Raw genomic sequence first — 16,270 nt, 5'->3', positions numbered from 1 at the left:
TTAGTGCATCAATGCACAAGGGTCCTGGGAAAGATGGTGGCTTCTTACGAAGCAATCCCATTCGGCAGATTCCACACAAGAACCTTCCAGTGGGATCTGCTAGACAAATGGTCCGGGTCGCATCTTCAGATGCATCAGCGGATAATCTTGTCACCAAGGACAAGGGTGTCTCTTCTGTGGTGGTTGCAGAGTGCTCATCTTCTAGAGGGCCGCAGATTCGGCATTCAGGACTGGGTCCTGGTGACCACGGATGCCAGTCTGAGAGGCTGGGGAACAGTCACACAGGGAAGAAATTTCCAGGGCTTGTGGTCAAGCCTGGAGACATCACTTCACATAAATATCCTGGAGCTAAGGGCCATCTACAATGCTCTAAGCCTAGCAAGACCTCTGCTTCAAGGTCAGCCGGTGCTGATCCAGTCAGACAACATCACGGCAGTCGCCCACGTAAACAGACAGGGCGGCACAAGAAGCAGGAGGGCAATGGCAGAAGCTGCAAGGATTCTTCACTGGGCGGAAAATCATGTGATAGCACTGTCAGCAGTGTTCATTCCGGGAGTGGACAACTGGGAAGCAGACTTCCTCAGCAGACACGACCTCCACCCGGGAGAGTGGGGACTCCACCCAGAAGTCTTCCACATGATTGTGAACCGTTGGGAAAAACCAAAGGTGGACATGATGGCGTCCCGCCTCAACAAAAAACTAGACAGGTATTGCGCCAGGTCAAGGGACCCTCAGGCAATAGCTGTGGACGCTCTGGTAACACCGTGGGTGTACCAGTCAGTGTATGTGTTCCCTCCTCTGCCTCTCATACCCAAGGTACTGAGAATCATAAGAAGGAGAGGAGTAGGGACTATACTCGTGGCTCCGGATTGGCCAAGAAGGACTTGGTACCCGGAACTTCAAGAGATGCTCACAGAGGACCCGTGGCCTCTACCTCTAAGAAGGGACCTGCTCCAGCAGGGACCCTGTCTGTTCCAAGACTTACCGCGGCTGCGTTTGACGGCATGGCGGTTGAACGCCGGATCCTGAAGGAAAAAGGCATTCCGGATGAAGTCATCCCTACCCTGATCAAAGCCAGGAAGGATGTAACCGTCCAGCATTATCACCGTATTTGGCGTAAATATGTTGCGTGGTGCGAGGCCAGGAAGGCCCCTACAGAGGAATTTCAACTGGGTCGTTTCCTGCATTTCCTGCAAACAGGACTGTCTATGGGCCTAAAATTAGGGTCCATTAAGGTTCAAATTTCGGCCCTGTCGATTTTTTCCCAGAAAGAACTGTCTTCAGTTCCTGAAGTTCAGACGTTTGTCAAGGGGGTACTGCATATACATCCTCCTTTTGTGCCTCCAGTGGCACCTTGGGATCTCAATGTAGTTTTGGGGTTCCTAAAATCACATTGGTTTGAACCACTCACCACTGTGGACTTAAAATATCTCACATGGAAAGTGGTAATGCTGTTGGCCCTGGCTTCAGCCAGGCGCGTCTCAGAATTGGCGGCTTTATCCTATAAAAGCCCTTACCTAATTTTTCATACGGACAGGGCAGAATTGAGGACTCGTCCTCAATTTCTCCCTAAGGTGGTTTCAGCGTTTCACTTGAACCAGCCTATTGTGGTACCTGCGGCTACTAGGGACTTGGAGGATTCCAAGTTGCTGGACGTAGTCAGGGCCCTGAAAATATATGTTTCCAGGACGGCTGGAGTCAGAAAATCTGACTCGCTGTTTATCCTGTATGCACCCAACAAGCTGGGTGCTCCTGCTTCTAAGCAGACTATTGCTCGTTGGATTTGTAGTACAATTCAGCTTGCACATTCTGTGGCTGGCCTGCCACAGCCAAAATCTGTAAAAGCCCATTCCACAAGGAAATTGGGCTCATCTTGGGCGGCTGCCCGAGGGGTCTCGGCTTTACAACTTGGCCGAGCAGCTACTTGGTCAGGGGCAAACACGTTTGCTAAATTCTACAAATTTGATACCCTGGCTGAGGAGGACCTGGAGTTCTCTCATTCGGTGCTGCAGAGTCATCCGCACTCTCCCGCCCGTTTGGGAGCTTTGGTATAATCCCCATGGTCCTTACGGAGTTCCCAGCATCCACTAGGACGTCAGAGAAAATAAGAATTTACTTACCGATAATTCTATTTCTCGTAGTCCGTAGTGGATGCTGGGCGCCCATCCCAAGTGCGGATTGTCTGCAATACTTGTACATAGTTATTGTTACAAAAATCGGGTTATTATTGTTGTGAGCCATCTTTTCAGAGGCTCCTCTGTTATCATGCTGTTAACTGGGTTCAGATCACAGGTTGTACGGTGTGATTGGTGTGGCTGGTATGAGTCTTACCCGGGATTCAAAATCCTTCCTTATTGTGTACGCTCGTCCGGGCACAGTATCCTAACTGAGGCTTGGAGGAGGGTCATAGGGGGAGGAGCCAGTGCACACCAGGTAGTCCTAAAGCTTTACTTTTGTGCCCAGTCTCCTGCGGAGCCGCTATTCCCCATGGTCCTTACGGAGTTCCCAGCATCCACTACGGACTACGAGAAATAGAATTATCGGTAAGTAAATTCTTATTTTACCTGCACTCCTATCAGATACTGATGATGATATACAGGATGATGGGGATGATGTGGACCCCTTAAGCGGGGACTCCACCCCTACACAGGGTATTGAACCCCTCATATTGGCTATTCAGGATGTGTTAAAGCTCCCCCTGGAGGATGATAATAATCAGCAGTCATTTTTCCTCCCACAAGACAAACTGACAGTCACATTTCCTGACTCCAAGGAATTGGATGATTTATTTAAAATAGCCTGGAAAAATCCAGATAAAAAATATCAGGTGTCCAAACGGATTTTGCATACATTCCCCTTTGCCCCTGAAGGCAGGAAATTCTGGGAAGAATCTCCAGCAGTAGACGTCGCAGTCTCTCGCATTTCTAAAAAGGCCTTACTTCCTGTTCCGGGATCCTTTACGGCTAAGGACCAAGCAGATGGGAAAATTGAGACCACTCTGAAATCTATATACACTGCTGCAGGTGTTGCTCAAAGACCGGTAATTGCAGGTTGCTGGATGACACATGCCATTTCATTCCTGGGCTACTCAAATTCCGGAAGGTCTTTCGGGTGATATGATCTTAGTTACTACTGTAACTTTCCTAAAACACATTCAGGACACAGCTAGAGTCCTCTGTGACTCCCTTAAAGAGATTGGCAATGTTAATGCTAGGACCATGGCTATGGCTGTGTCTTTGCGCAGAGCCATATGGTTGCGTCAGTGGATTGCGGATGCTGACTCCAAACGTAATGTGGAATCTCTTCCCTTCACAGGCGACTGGCTCTTTGGAGATGAATTAGACGCATGGATCTCCAAATCTGCTGGGAAATCCACGTTTCTCCCTTCGGGGGCTCTGCCTTCTAGACGTACCTACCCGGGTCCGTCTACTCGGTCCTCCAGATTTTGATCTAGGGCCAGAGGGGACTCCAACGCAGGTAGAGGCATTAGAGGTAAGCCTAAGAAACCAGCCGTCACCGGCTCCCAGGAACAGAGCACAGGTTCAGCTTCCACAAAGACTTCTGCATGACTGTGCAAACCCACCCCGAGGGGATCTCGTGGTGGGAGCTCGGTTACGTCACTACAGCCACATCTGGGACGGTTCCTGCCAAGATGCTTGGGAAAGGGACCTTATCTCTCAGGGTTACAAGCTGGAGTTCGACGGTGCTCCTCCCCAATTTTTCAAATCAGGCTTACCAGCTTTGGAAAACATGCGTGGTATGCTACTACTGGCCATAAACAAGTTGGTCCAGTCCCAGGTCATTGTTCCAGTACCCGTGCAACAACAAGGACAAGGTTACTACAGTCTGTTCATGGTGCCAAAACCAGATAGGTCTGTGAGACCCATTCTGAATCTGAAGTCCTTGAATCCTTACCTGAAGGTTTTCAAGTTCAAGATGGAATCTTTGAGAGCAGTGATTGCGGGCCTAGAGCAACAGGAATTCCTAGTGTCCCTGGATATCAAGGACGCTTACCGCCATATCCCCATTTGGCCTCCTCATCAGGCCCATCTGCGGTTCGCCCTACTGAAAGATCACTACCAGTTTCAGGCGTTACCCTTCGGCCTGTCTACAGCTCCGAGGGTGTTCACGAAGGTGATGGTGGAAATGATGTTTCAGCTCAGGGTCCAGGGGGTCAACGTAATTCCATACCTGGATGACATCCTGATAAAAGAGAGTTCCAGGGAGCTTCTATTGCTCCACATAGCACATAGATCGCACTATCCATGTTCTGACTCACCACGGATGAATCCTCAATCTGCAGAAGTCCCAACTGGAACAGTCTCAGCAGATCCTGTTTCTGGGGATGCTACTGGATACGGTAGCACAGAAATTGTTCCTCCCAGAGGACAAAGTGAGAACACTTCAAGAAATGGTTCGCATGGTTCTCCTACCTGCTCGAGTATCCATTCATCTTTGCATAAAATTGTTGGGAAAGATGGTGGCCTCGTACGAGGCAATACAGTTTGGAAGGTTTCAGGCGAGACCTTTCCAATTGGACATCCTAAACAAGTGGTCCGATTCCCATCTTCAGATACCCTGGATGATTCGGCTGTCACCCCAGGCAAGGATTTCACTCCTGTGGTGGCTACAGTCTTCCAACCTGCTGGAAGATCGATGCTTTGGGATTTAGGATTGGATCTTCCTCATGCCAGACGCGAGTTTGAGAGGATGGGGAGCTGTCACCCAGGGGGCGCAGTTCCAGGGCAGGTGGTCTACCCAGGAGGCCCTACTTCTGATCAACATCCTGGAACTTCGGGCCATCTACCATGCTCTGATTCAGGCCTCCCCAATGCTCCGGGATCAGGCAATCCAGGCTCAGTCGGACGTCACGGCTGTGGTGTACATCAATCGACAAGGAGGGACAAAAAGCAGAGCCTGCATGCGAGAAGTGTCAAGAATACTCTTCTGGGCAGAAAGACATGCAAGAGCACTGTCCGCAATCTTCATTCTGGGAGTGGACAACTGGGAAGCGGACTTCCTGAGTCGCCACAATCTCCATCCAGGGGAGTGGGGACTATACCCTCGGGTGTTTCAACAGGTGATTGACAGGTGGGGCTGCCCACAGATCGACATGATGGCCTCTCGCCTCAACAAGAAGCTTCGCTGCTATTGCTCGCGAACTGGGGACCCTCAGGCGAGTGCAGTGGATGCGCTGATGTCGCCTTGGCCTTACCAGCTGGTCTACCTATGTCCTCCGATTCCGTTGATCCCAAGGGTGCTCAAGCGGATCAGGCATCAAGTAGTGCAAGCAATCTTGATTGCCCCGGATTGGCCCCGAACAGCGTGGTACATGGCTCTTCTGGACATGTCCTTAGAGGACCCTTGGCCTCTACCGCTAAGAAGAGATCTTCAGCAAGGACCGTTCATCTACCCGGACTTACGGCAGCTTCGTTTGACGGCATGGAAGTTGAGCGGAACATCCTAGCTCACAAAGGGCTTCCCAAAAAGGTCATTGCCACTATGGTGCAAGCCAGAAACCTGTGACGTCAAAACACTATCATCATAACTTGCGGAAATATGCGAGGAACGCATATGTCCGTCTGCAGAATTCCACTTGGGAAGATTCCTTAGTTTCCTGGAGACTGGAGTGGATAAAGGCTTAAAGTCTTGATCCCTTAAGGTCCAGATTTCAGCCCTTTCAGTCTTCTTCCAGAAGAAGTTGGATATCCTGCCAGAAGTTCAGACCTTCTTGCAAGGGGTGCTTCACATACAACCTCCCTTTGTGCCGCCTACGACACCTTGGGATTTGGATGTGGTGTTACCCTTTCTACAGTCCTCCTGGTTTGAACCTCTGATCACGGCAGAAGACCAGTACCTCACGTGGAAGACGTTGATGTTACTGGCCCTGGCTTCTGCTAGTCGTGTCTCAGAATTGAGAGCCTTATCGTGTGAAAGTCCCTACTTGGTCTTTTACGAGAACAGAGCGGACTACACCGCAGTTCCTGCTGAAGGTGGTCTCCCCGTTTCACATCAATCAACCTATTGTGATTCCGTCCAGTTCTGGCACTTCTACTCCTCCGGAGGCATTGGATGCAGTGCGAGCCTTGAAAATATATGTCAAGAGGACGGCTCGGATCAGAAAGACGGATTCCTTGTTCGTGCTGTATGATGCGCAGAAAAAGGGTTGCCCTGTTTCATAGCAGTCTATTGCTCGTGGGATTCGGCTTACTATCCAACAGGCTTATGTGTCGGCAAATAACAATTAGGTAATTGTTAAATCAGGTGCACAGGGCAATTTGTAGCAGGTTGGTCACCTGTGAGTTAATTAAATATATAGACAGTGTTAAGCAGCTCCCATAAGAGTAATCTGCACTACTCAATACACCTAAAGCTAACAAAAAAGATATAGACAAATATCACAAGGGAGCGCTTCCATTAAAATACATTTGTCACAGACAATTTATTCATTAAATAAAGTGTAATAAAAAATGAATGTACAATTATAAATAAAATCAACAGTGTACACTGATTCTCACCACCGCACTTTTAACGTCCTTGTCACCACAGAGGACAATATGCAGTCCACACATAGAGCAATTATTGTTTTCGCAGAGCTCCAATGTCAGATTTAAATGATCCACATCTGGTGCAAAGAAGGCTTATTTGTAAAGCTGCCAGCTTGGAAATATCTGATCAATGGTTCCACTGATATTAGTGATGCAGATGTGAGTAGATGTAGGCAATTTTGCTCAGCAGGCCCCGCAGAGTGTGCGCTATGCTACCACCTCCCCACCGCCAGAGTTGTGCTCACCACTATGTCCTGTTGGTCCCAGCATGAACAGCAGTCTGTATGCTGGTCCGGTCTCTCAGACTGTGTTCGGCGGTGATAGCAATGTCCACGGGGAGGGAGGGCGTAGCTCACAGCCACAGGCTGCAGCGGGGATCAGAATGGATTGCTGGAATCTGCAGGTGATCAAGGTGACAGTTCTGATGAAACCGTGCCCTTGTGCTGATGGAGAAACACGTAAAGGGTATCATACACTGCCCGTATGTCACCTCGATCACCTGCAGATTCCAGCACGCCACTCTGATGTGGCTCTTCCTTGGTGACTAAGAATGAGCCTTCAGACATGCAGAATGTTGATGCTCTGGTCAAGGCCGTTCTGCAGATCTCTAATGTGGAGACTGAAGAGTTTCAGGCAGTTTCTCTCTTCAAAAGGAAATGGAAACAGCCAGTTACCTTTCAGCATCTCCGCAATTGGAAGAAATCCTATCCACAGCTTGGTTCATCCAGTTCCAGATATCTCTGTGGATGTTATCTCTTTTGCTCATTCTCAGCTGGAAACAGATCGTGGTGGGAATCTTCACCACTGGTGGACACCTTCACAACCAGACTACACAAGAGGATAACCATTCCAGTTCTGGGGTTGTCTTCTCTTCTAGATAGCTCTGATTGTAAGCCGGAAACCACTTTGAAGAACATTTATTTTGCGCCTGGGACTTCCCTTTGTCCCATATTAAACAAGACATTAGGAAAATGGTTGGAGCCACACTGCAAGGGGTTTCAGTCCCATACTACTAGTTATGACTTGGTTCCTTTGGTCGAGCTCATCCAGAAATCTGCATCTTATTTGGCTGAAGTGGTGATGGATGCAGGTTTGGTATGTTCCAGGGTATCTGCTTCGAAGGCAGCAGCTTATCGGCCTCCCTAGTTAAGGTTCTGGCAGGCCAATGCGGGAACAAATCACTCTTTGTAAGTTTTGGTGGGGATGTCCTCTTTGGCCCAAAATTGGACAATATAATCTCCTTGGTGCCAGGGGCAAAGAGCTCTTTCTCCTTTCCGAAAATCCTAAGGCAAAGAGTCTGTAGAAACCTTCCACATGTGCCTGACAATGATGCTATTTGTACTGTGGAGGCTTGTGGTTTCTCTTAATCAGCTAGCATGCTGCACACTGTAGTTCAGCAATTTAACAGAGAACACTGTTGCCTATAGTGCCATAAATTACAGCATGCTTACTCTTGCAGCTCAACAATAAATCAGGATCTAAAGACTGCATACTGTAAGTCAGCGTTTTAATATACAAATCGGAAAAAAAAATACCTTAAGTCTTTCATTTTCCAGCTCTAGATTTGATAATTTTTCATTTGTTACAATGCCAGGGGCCTTTTTAAGTTCCTCATTCTCTCTTTGTACTTTTTCAACCACCCGTTTCATCAGACCAATAGTCTTTTCCAGCTCTGGCATGGTCTTACCGCTTCTTCCAGACTTAACACATGCATAAAACACACAAAATTACAGTATAATTATATGCTTAGAAACAACTGATTGCAATTACATAAAATTATTTTGAAAAGTGTACTGTTAAAGCAGATAATGTTTTTATGAGGAATTACGTGTTCTTTATACACAACATACAAATGCGTCTTTCCTCACCTAGTTTTCATACATAATGAGTCGTAGCACACATGGCGCATGAGCAGCCAGCTTCCGAACATTTTTTTATCCTGAAAATGTGTCTTATTCAAATTGCTATGCAAATAAAACGCACTTGCAGACTATGCTGATTAAAATGTATGCAGCATGTGTAAATCTGTTTGCAGATGTATCTGTATACGAAATACTGCGTTACAGTGTTACTATAACTATAATCATATCCAGCTACAGAATATGGGCATGTTGCATATTATTTTAATCAGAGTAGTCTGCTTGTGCGTCTTAATCGCATAGCAATGGTAATAAGATGTATGTTCAGCGTTAGTAAGCATACTCGCAACTCTTAAGACCCGCTTCTTTACCAAACCCAGCCAAATCTCATCCTAACGCTCTGTTCCACGCCCCATCTGTGTCACCCCTGTCTGTCTGCCCCTCCCCTTAGAATGTAAGCTCTCACGATTAGGGCCCTCTTCCCTCATGTGCTTATACTTTTCTTACTTTAATAATCCTCAACTGCCCAAATCCCGCAGTTTTTTTTTTTTTGGCCACCTTGGAACTTATCTATCGTTTACTGGTGTAGTTATGCTTCGTTACCCTGTACTTGTCCTATATTGTCTTCAACTGTAAGTCACTGTTTTCCTGTTTTGATTATGTGCATATGTACTCTGTAATTGGGCGCTGCGGAACCCTTGTGGCACCATATAAATAAAGGACAATAATAATAAGATTTTACTCACCGGTAAATCTGTTTCTCGTAGTCCGTAGTGGATGCTGGGAACTCCGTAAGGACCATGTGGAATAGACGGGCTCCGCAGGAGACTGGGCACTCTAAAAGAAAGATTAGGTACTATCTGGTGTGCACTGGCTCCTCCCACTATGACACTCCTCCAGACCTCAGTTAGGATACTGTGCCCGGAAGAGCTGACACAATAAGGAAGGATTTTGAATCCCGAGTAAGACTCATACCAGCCACACCAATCACACCGTATAACTCGTGATACTATACCCAGTTAACAGTATGAAATATAACTGAGCCTCTCAACAGATGGCTCAACAATAACCCTTTAGTTAGGCAATAACTATATACAAGTATTGCAGACAATCCGCACTTGGGATGGGCGCCCAGCATCCACTACGGACTACGAGAAACAGATTTACCGGTGAGTAAAATCTTATTTTCTCTGACATCCTAGTGGATGCTGGGAACTCCGTAAGGACCATGGGGATTATACCAAAGCTCCCAAACGGGCGGGAGAGTGCGGATGACTCTGCAGCACCGAATGAGAGAACTCAAGGTCCTCCTCAGCCAGGGTATCAAATTTGTAGAATTTAGCAAACGTGTTTGCCCCTGACCAGGATGCAGCTCGGCAAAGTTGTAAAGCCGAGACCCCTCGGGCAGCCGCCCAAGATGAGCCCACTTTCCTCGTGGAATGGGCTGTTACTAATTTAGGATGCGGCAATCCAGCCGCAGAATGCTCCAGCTGAATTGTGCTACAAATTCAGCGAGCAATAGTCTGCTTAGAAGCAGGAGCACCTATTTTGTTGGGTGCCTACAGGATAAAAAAACGAGTCAGTTTTCCTGACTCCAGCCGTCCTGGAAATATAAATTTTTAAGGCCCTGACTACGTCCAGTAACTTGGAATCTTACAAGTCCCTAGTAGCCGCAGGCACTACAATAGGTTGGTTCAAGTGAAAAGCTGATGCCACCTTAAGGAGAAACTGGGGACAAGTCCTCAATTCTGCCCTATCCATATGGAAAATCAGATAAGGGCTTTTACATGACAAAGCCGCCAATTCTGACACACGCCTGGCCGAAGCCAAGGCCAATAACATGACCACTTTCCACGTGAGATATTTCAAATCCACAGTTTTAAGTGGCTCAAACCAATGTGATTTTAAGAAACTCAACACCACGTTGAGATCCCAAGGTGCCACAGAAGGAACAAAAAAGGGGCTGAATATGTAGCACTCCCTTTACAAATGTCTGAACTCCAGGCAGTGAAGCCAGTTCTTTCTGGAAGAAAATCGACAGAGCCGAAATCTGGACCTTAATGGAACCCAAATTTAGGCCCATAGTCACTCCTGACTGTAGGAAGTGCAGAAAACGACCCAGCTGAAATTCCTCTGTTGGGGCCTTCCTGGCCTCACACCACGCAACATATTTTCGCCAAATACGGTGATAATGGTTTGCGGTTACTTCTTTCCTGGCTTTTATCAGCGTAGGAATGACTTCCTCCGGAATGCCCTTTTGCTTTAGGATCCGGAATTCAACCGCCATGCCGTCCAACGCAGCCGCGGTAAGTCTTGGAACAGACAGGGCCCCTGCTGTAGCAGATCCTGTCTGAGCGGTAGAGGCCATGGGTCCTCTGATATTATTTCTTGAAGTTCTGGGTACCAAGCTCTTCTTGGCCCATCCCGAACCACGAGTATCGTTCTTACTCCTCGTTTTCTAATTATTCTCAGTACCTTTGGTATGAGAGGCAGAGGAGGGAATACATAAACCGACTGGTACACCCACGGTGTCACTAGAGCGTCCACAGCTATTGCCTGAGGGTCCCTTGACCTGGCGCAATATCTAGTTTTTTGTTTAGGCGGGACGCCATCATGTCCACCTGTGGCCTTTCCCAACGGTTTACCAACAGTTGGAAGACTTCTGGATGAAGTCCCCACTCTCCCGGGTGTCGGTCGTGTCTGCTGAAGAAGTCTGCTTCCCAGTTGTCCACTCCCGGAATGAACACTGCTGACAGTGCTAAGACGTGATTTTCCGCCCATCGGAGAATCCTTGTGGCTTCTGCCATCGCCATCCTGCTTCTTGTGCCGCCCTGTCGGTTTACATGGGCGACTGCCGTGATGTTGTCTGATTGGATCAGTACCGGCTGGTTTTGAAGCAGAGGCCTTGCCAGACTTAGGGCATTGTAAATGGCCCTCAGTTCCAGAATATTTATGTGTAGGGATGACTCCTGACTTGACCAAAGTCCTTGGAAATTTCTTCCCTGTGTGACTGCCCCCCAGCCTCGAAGGCTGGCATCCGTGGTTACCAGGACCCAGTCCTGTATGCCGAATCTGCGGCCCTCTTGAAGATGAGCACTCTGCAGCCACCACAGTAGAGATACCCTGGTCCTTGGAGACAGGGTTATCAGCCGATGCATCTGAAGATGCGATTCCGACCACTTGTCCAAGAGGTCCCACTGAAAGGTTCTTGCATGGAACCTGCCGAATGGAATTTTGCTTCGTAAGAAGCTACCATTTTTCCCAGTACTCTTGTGCAGTGATGCACCGATACCTGTTTTGGTTTCAGGAGGTCTCTGACTAGAGATGACAGCTCCTTGGCTTTCTCCTGCGGGAGAAACACTTTTTTCTGTTCTGTGTCCAGAACCCTCCCCAGGAACAACAGGCGTGTGGTAGGAACCAGCTGTGACTTTGGAATGTATAGAATCAATCCGTGCTGTTGTAGCACTTCCCGAGATAGTGCTACTCCGACCAACAACTGCTCCATGGACCTCGCCTTTATAAGGAGATCGTCCAAGTACGGGATAATTAAAAACTCCCTTTTTTCGAAGGAGTATCATCATTTCTGCCATTACCTTGGTAAAGACCCTCGGTGCCGTGGACAGTCCAAACGGCAGTGTTTGGAATTGGTAATGGCAATCCTGTACCACAAATCTGAGGTACTCCTGGTGAGGATGGTAAATGGGGACATGTAGGTAAGCATCCTTGATGTCCAGGGATACCATGTAATCCCCCTCCTCCAGGCTTGCAATAACCGCCCTGAGCGATTCCATCTTGAACTTGAATTTTTTTATGTATGTGTTCAAGGACTTCAAATTTAAAATGGGTCTCACCGAACCGTCCGGTTTCGGTACCACAAACAGTGTGGAATAGTAACCCCGTCCTTGTTGAAGTAGGGTCTCCTTGACTATCACCTGCTGGGAATACAGCTTGTGAATTGCCTCTAGCACAGCCTCCCTGCCTGAGGGAGTTGTCGGCAAGGCAGATTTGAGGAAACGGCGGGGGGGAGACGCCTCGAATTCCAGCCTGTACCCCTGAGATACTACTTGAAGGATCCAGGGATCCACCTGTGAGCGAGCCCACTGATCGCTGAAATTTTTTGAGGCGGCCCCCCACCGTACCTGGCTACGCCTGTGGAGCCCCCGCGTCATGCGGTGGACTCAGAGGAAGCGGGGGAAGAATTTTGATTCTGGGAACTGGCTGACTGGTGCAGCTTTTTCCCTCTTCCCTCGTCTCTGTGCAGAAAGGAAGCGCCTTTGACCCGCTTGCTTTTCTGAAGCCGAAAGGACTGTACCTGATAATACAGTGCTTTCTTAGGCTGTGAGGAAACCTGAGGTAAAAATTTTTCTTCCCAGCTGTTGCTGTGGATACGAGGTCCCAGAGACCATCCCCAAACAATTCCTCACCCTTATAAGGCTCTATGTGCCTTTTAAAGTCAGCATCACCTGTCCAGTGTCGGGTCTCTAATACCCTCCTGACAGAATGGACATTGCATTAATTCTGGATGCCAGCCGGCAAAATATCCCTCTGTGCATCCCTCATATATAAGACGACGACTTATGTTCGCAAAATAGTATCCCTGTTTGACAGGGTTACAGACCACGCTGCAGCAGCACTATCTGCAGGTCTCAGTCTAGTACCTGAGTGTGTAAATACAGACTTCAGGATAGCCTCCTGCTTTTTATCAGCAGGTACCTTCAAAGTGGCCGTATCCTAAGACGGCAGTGCCACCTTTTTTGACAAACGTGTGAGCGCCTTATTCACCCTAGGGGATATCTCCCAGCGTAACTTATCCTCTGGCGGGAAAAGGTACGCCATCAGTAACTTTTTAGAAATTACCAGTTTCTTATCGGGGGAACCCACGCTTTTTCACACTTCATTCACTCATTTGATGGGGGAACAAAACACTGCCTGCTTTTTCTCCCCAAACATAAAACCCTTTTTTAGTGGTACTTGGGTTAATGTCAGAAATGTGTAACACATTTTTTATTGCCGGGATCATGTAACGGATGTTCCTAGTGGATTGTGTATATGTCTCAACCTCGTCGACACTGGAGTCAGACTCCATGTCGACATCTGTGTCTGCCATCTGAGGGAGCGGGCGTTTTTGAGCCCCTGATGGCCTTTGAGACGCCTGGGCAGGCGCGGGCTGAGAAGCCGGCTGTCCCATAGCTGTTACGTCATCCACCCTTTTATGTAAGGAGTTGACACTGTCAGTTAATACCTTCCACCTATCCATCCACTCTGGTGTCGGCCCACAGGGGGCGACATCCAATTTATCGGCATCTGCTCCGCCTCCACATAAGCCTCCTCATCAAACATGTCGACACAGCCGTACCGACACACCGCACACACACAGGGAATGCTCTGACTGAGGACAGGACCCCACACAGCCCTTTGGGGAGACAGAGAGAGAGTATACCAGCACACACCAGAGCGCTATATAATGTAGGGATAAACACTATCACTGAGTGAATTTTCCCCAATAGCTGCTTGTATAAACAATATTGCGCCTAAATTTAGTGCCCCCCCCCTCTCTTTTTAACCCTTTGAGCCTGAAAACTACAGGGGAGAGCCTGGGGAGCTGTCTTCCAGCTACACTGTGAAGAGAAAATGGCGCCAGTGTGCCGAGGGAGATAGCTCCACCCCTTTTTCGCTGTCTTTTCTCCCGCTTTTTATGGATTCTGCCAGGGGTAATTATCACATATATAGCTTCTGGGGCTATATATTGTGATTATTTTGCCAGCCAAGGTGTTTTTATTGCTGCTCAGGGCGCCCGCCCCCCCCCCCCCAGCGCCCTGCACCCTCAGTGACCGGAGTGTGAAGTGTGTATGAGGAGCAATGGCGTACAGCTGCAGTGCTGTGCGCTACCTTGGTGAAGACTGAAGTCTTCTGCCGCCGATTTTCCGGACCATCTTCATGCTTCTGGCTCTGTAAGGGGGACGGCGGCGCGGCTCCGGGAACGAACACCAAGGACGGGTCCTGCGGTCGATCCCTCTGGAGCTAATGGTGTCCAGTAGCCTAAGAAGCCCAAGCTAGCTGCAAGCAGGTAGGTTCGCTTCTTCTCCCCTTAGTCCCTCGTTGCAGTGAGCCTGTTGCCAGCAGGTCTCACTGTAAAATAAAAAACCTAACATATACTTTCTTTCTAGGAGCTCAGGAGAGCCCCTAGTGTGCATCCAGCTCGGCCGGGCACAGAAATCTAACTGAGGTCTGGAGGAGGGGCATAGAGGGAGGAGCCAGTGCACACCAGATAGTACCTAATCTTTCTTTTAGAGTGCCCAGTCTCCTGCGGAGCCTGTCTATTCCCCATGGTCCTTACGGAGTTCCCAGCATCCACTAGGACGTCAGAGAAAATAATAATAATAACAACTAAGAAGGGCTCTTTAAAGTGACTGCAGCAACAATGAGGGAGCTCACATCTGCATATGCAAAATGGGTGTTTGGAGGCACCTTCCTTCTTTGTGATACTCATGCAGAGTGCATAGTGCATACTTGCTGTGCTGGTGGGTCAGCTAGGAGTATGTGAAAGTTGAGGCTACACAGTGGTGTAGTGGTTAGCAAAGTTTCTTTACAGAAGTCATGTAAGGAGTTCAATTCCAGACCACCAGTTTGTACATTCTACCTGTATCTGCGTCGGTTTTCTCTCAGTAACTCTGTTTCCTTCCACGTGTTAAAAATGCTATACGCTTATTTTCATAGCTAAACTGCTTGGGTGTGTAGATTTCACTATTCATAGATCTTCATTTAAAAATATGGCTACCAAACATTTCTATTAATTCTTAAAAAAAAAACTGTTGGGAAAAACATGGCTACCAAACCATTAAAAATATGGCCACCAAACATTTCTATCAATTCTTTTAAAAAAATTGATGGGAAGTCTTGAAACCTACTGTATTAATTATCTTGATGAGAAACATGATTCACTCAGAAACGCATAAACATGTTCAATATTTATTTTCTTCCTCACTGACCACTAGGGAGGCCAATCCCGGGCCGTTTTTTCAATCCCGGGATTCGGGATTGAAAAACGATCAATCCCGGGATTCCCGGGATTGCAGTAGGGATCAGTGAAGAAGGGTGTAGGGAGCAACGCTGGAGGGTAGGTAGCGGTACGGGAGGGTGTAGGTAGCGGCGGGGAAGGGAGGGAGGGTGTAGGTAGCAGTGCAGGAGGGTGTAGGTAGCTGGGCGGGAGGGTGTAGGTAGCGGTGCGGAGGGTGTAGGTAGCTGGGCGGGAGGGTGTAGGTAGCTGGGCGGAGGGGGTGTAGGTAGCTGGGCGGGAGGATTGGTAGCGGCGCGGGAGGGTGGGTGTAAGTACCACTTACTATTAGGTGGGCGCCAGCCATGGACACACTGAACGCGGCGGCATTTCAAATGAAGCGCTGGCCGCCAGCCAACCAGAGCTGGCGGACCAGCAGCCAATCAGGGGAGCGGCCGCAGCAGTCGCTCCTGATTGGCTGCCACGGCAGCTTCCCTGATTGGCTGCCGGTCCGCCAGCTCTGATTGGCTGGCGGCCGGCGCCACATTTGAAGTGCCGCCGCGTTCAGCGTTAGTCTATGGCTGCCGCCCGCCTAAGTGTAAGTAGTATTACTTACACACACTCCCTCCCGCACATGCGGAGTGTAATCCCGTGAATCCCGGGATTGGATGCTCCAATTCCGGGATTTAAATCGTGGCATTTTTGGGCCCAAATCCCAGGATCCCGCCGATCCCGGGATTGGCCTCCCTACTGACCACCATTATCCTTTCCACAAATCACCCACTCAACAAAGTCATTCTTTTCAGATTTGCATTAATTTACACTACAAAATGCTTTTCACCATGCACCTTACAAGTAGTCTAGAACGT

General features: G+C 48.5%; 1 protein-coding gene across 1 annotated transcript in view; it reads right to left on the bottom strand.

Moving 5' to 3' along the window:
- The window catches only part of CEP290 (centrosomal protein 290), a 497,171-nt gene that overhangs the window by 44,879 nt on the left and 436,022 nt on the right, over positions 1–16,270 (bottom strand). Inside the window, exon 46 of the mRNA XM_063927658.1 lies at positions 8,084–8,248. Coding sequence (XP_063783728.1) covers positions 8,084–8,248 — 165 coding nt within the window. The remainder of the gene's footprint in view (positions 1–8,083; positions 8,249–16,270) is intronic.

Source organism: Pseudophryne corroboree, chromosome 6 (assembly GCF_028390025.1).
Source record: "Pseudophryne corroboree isolate aPseCor3 chromosome 6, aPseCor3.hap2, whole genome shotgun sequence".
In the NCBI taxonomy this organism is placed as follows: Eukaryota; Metazoa; Chordata; class Amphibia; order Anura; family Myobatrachidae; genus Pseudophryne; species Pseudophryne corroboree.
The sequence above is the reverse complement of the archived record's forward strand: the minus strand, read 5'-3'. Positions and strand labels throughout refer to the sequence as shown.